The sequence below is a fragment of the Phytophthora parasitica genome, assembly GCF_000247585.1.
Source record: "Phytophthora parasitica INRA-310 unplaced genomic scaffold supercont2.9, whole genome shotgun sequence".
Classification (NCBI taxonomy): domain Eukaryota; phylum Oomycota; class Peronosporomycetes; order Peronosporales; family Peronosporaceae; genus Phytophthora; species Phytophthora nicotianae.
In genome coordinates, this window is record NW_008648995.1 from 1,367,488 (window position 1) to 1,370,070 (window position 2,583).

The 2,583-nt window shown below is 38.8% G+C and overlaps 1 protein-coding gene across 1 annotated transcript; it reads left to right on the forward strand.

Annotated features, from left to right (window-relative positions):
- Positions 1-1,963: 1,963 nt before the first annotated feature.
- PPTG_21898 (hypothetical protein) lies at positions 1,964-2,278 on the forward strand (the record flags this gene model as incomplete). The annotated part of the gene is made up of 1 exon (XM_008900600.1): positions 1,964-2,278. The coding sequence occupies one exon, from the start codon at positions 1,964-1,966 to the stop codon at positions 2,276-2,278; it is 315 nt and encodes a 104-aa protein (XP_008898848.1).
- Positions 2,279-2,583: the final 305 nt, after the last annotated feature.

The window sequence follows — 2,583 nt, forward strand, 5'->3', positions numbered from 1 at the left end:
GAAGTACCTCGTACTCCTTGTTCCATTTGATAGTAAGATACAATATTGAATGAAGCTGAACTTGACGTTGTATCATTCTGAATGACAAGAGACTTGCTTGCATTAGACCCTTTGATTGTAAGAGTGAATAGATCAGTCAAATTGTTTGATGCGTCAGTGATTAGAGCTTTACTAGCGGTCGCTGTACCTGGTGTTGCTGTTAGCAATGATAGCTTACTAAGATCAACAGCTGAACCATTTAGAGTTAATGAGGCGCAGCTGATATTTCTAATTCCTGAAGCATCTTTATTAGCATCCAAGACCAATGCCTTAAATGCGTTGGCCTCGCCGGCTACAATACCATCGATATAAGTTAAACGATAGTCGTTTCGACCAATATATAACTGGTCAGCAACTTCAATAGTCAAAGCATCACCACTATTGATGAAAAAATTGGGATTGAATATGTTAGAGTCAATGGTTGGTGGTCGAATAGATATTGTCATGATATCTTATATTTGATGTAATATAAAGCAGGCGAACTATGAATTCGATCGATGATCAGAACGGCTTTGTCAGATGTCCAAGTTTGTCTATACCCAATTAAGGAGCGGCATTACCAAAAGAGTATCAATCCGGATCTCTTGGGGAAATTAAAGAACTTGGTATTAAGAGACTTTTTCGCATGCTAGTACTTGGTCCGTCCTTCAGTGGTAAAAACAATCTTGTGTTCCACATTTTGAAGAATTCACCAAATGTGTTCAGTCATTTACATATTATAGCCAGAAATCCAAATCAAGAGCTGTATAACTATCTCAGAGATAAGCTAGAAGGGTTTATCACTATCTACGATCCTGATGCACCACCAAAGGTTGACGAAGTACGTAAAACCCCTCTGAATGAGAAATCATTTGAGCTCGTAGTTATCGATGACTTCTCGAATGATAAAATCCTTATGGACAAAGTATTCTCACACTATATGACTAGAGGAAGACACTTTAAACTCAGTACGATTATTCTAATTCATAGTTACTTTGCAACACCAAAGATGATTAGACTGAATACAGAGTACGTCGCAATTCTCAAGGCAAACTCGAAACGCGATCTCAAGTTGGTTGCCAATGATTTTAATATCAATAATGTTAATGAAAGTAGATTGTTGACCGCATACCAAATGGCTACTTCAAGCAAAGGCCAATGCCTGTTTATCGATTCCGTTCGAGGCGAGCTTAGATTTAATTTCAATCGACTAATTGATCCAAATTCTCTTGACTAATTATATAAAGCAGAGTCTAGAGATCTCAAGCAAAGGAACAAATAGTAATGTCGTCAATCATTACATTTTCGAGTAAGAACGTTGTTAATAATGGATACAACAATCAACTTCAATACAACTTCAGAGGTCAGTAGTAAATTTTAAAAATGCTCAGATTGCTGTCGAGAGTATCAACATCTATAATTATCAATATAACATTGACTCTGAATTGTACGGGAACAATACGTTTAAGTTGTTAATGCCTACCAATAATGCATACTCAACTATTCAGGTAACTCTAAATAGCGGATACTATAGCTACGCGAACATCAATGCTGCGGTTCAAGCTGCTTGTGTCAGTGCTGGCGCTTATTTAATAGATGCCGAAGGAAAGAACGTGTACTTCTTCTCATTAACGGAGAATCCAACTTTCTATGCTGCTCAAGTAGATTTACTACCTGTTCCAACATCACTCGGTTCGTATACTAGACCGCCGTCCGATGTTGGATATTCTGTCCAAAACGAGTCCAACTTTGTTCAAAATATCCAATTTGTTTTTTGCTGTTTTGATAAATTACCACATTTATCCAAAATCTGTCCAAAACATATGCGTTAGTTTATAAATTACGGATCTGAATCTTACCTTTTTACTAGTAAAAGTAAGGCTAGAACGGTTGGCGTGTAGTGCGTTCTCGAGCTAGGGCATTACTTCATTCAGGCATTTCCAAAATGCTGCACGAAGGGAAGGAGTACGTGATTAGGACAACGAACAAAGTCACTGGCACCATCTACTACAACTGCTGTCATTTCCGACAAGGCTGCCTTGCAAAGCTGATTTCGAAAAGAGAACACGTACGCGCTCGCGGTGAGCACAACTGCGAGAATTTACTGTCGAAACAAGTCGTGGATGTGCGGTGTGGAATGCTTCAGCAGCTTCAGCGAGCGGCTCTAGAATCAGCGTCTGAAGCTCCATCAATGGTGTGGGAGCGTGTCCGCTCAGCATTGAACAACTTACACAAAGGAAGCACGCTGAACGCCATATGATATTGGCAAGTTCCTAAAGAAAACATTTGCTAACGATGATGGTTCTTACGTGATGACGTACGGAAAATATAAGAACAAAACAATCAAACTAATGCCGTGGATCGCTCGGGAAGCCTGGATATTTGGAAACTCAATATTTAATAATATAATATTTGTCAATAGGAAGAAACTGAAGCGCGAATAAGGATGGCCCCCCACTTCATGGGACTTAATGGGACTTTTCTTTTTTTTTTACTTTTCTTAGTTGAGAATTTGATGGTTGCCGTCTCTAAATCAATTTCAAACGTATCCCAGTGTTAATTTCG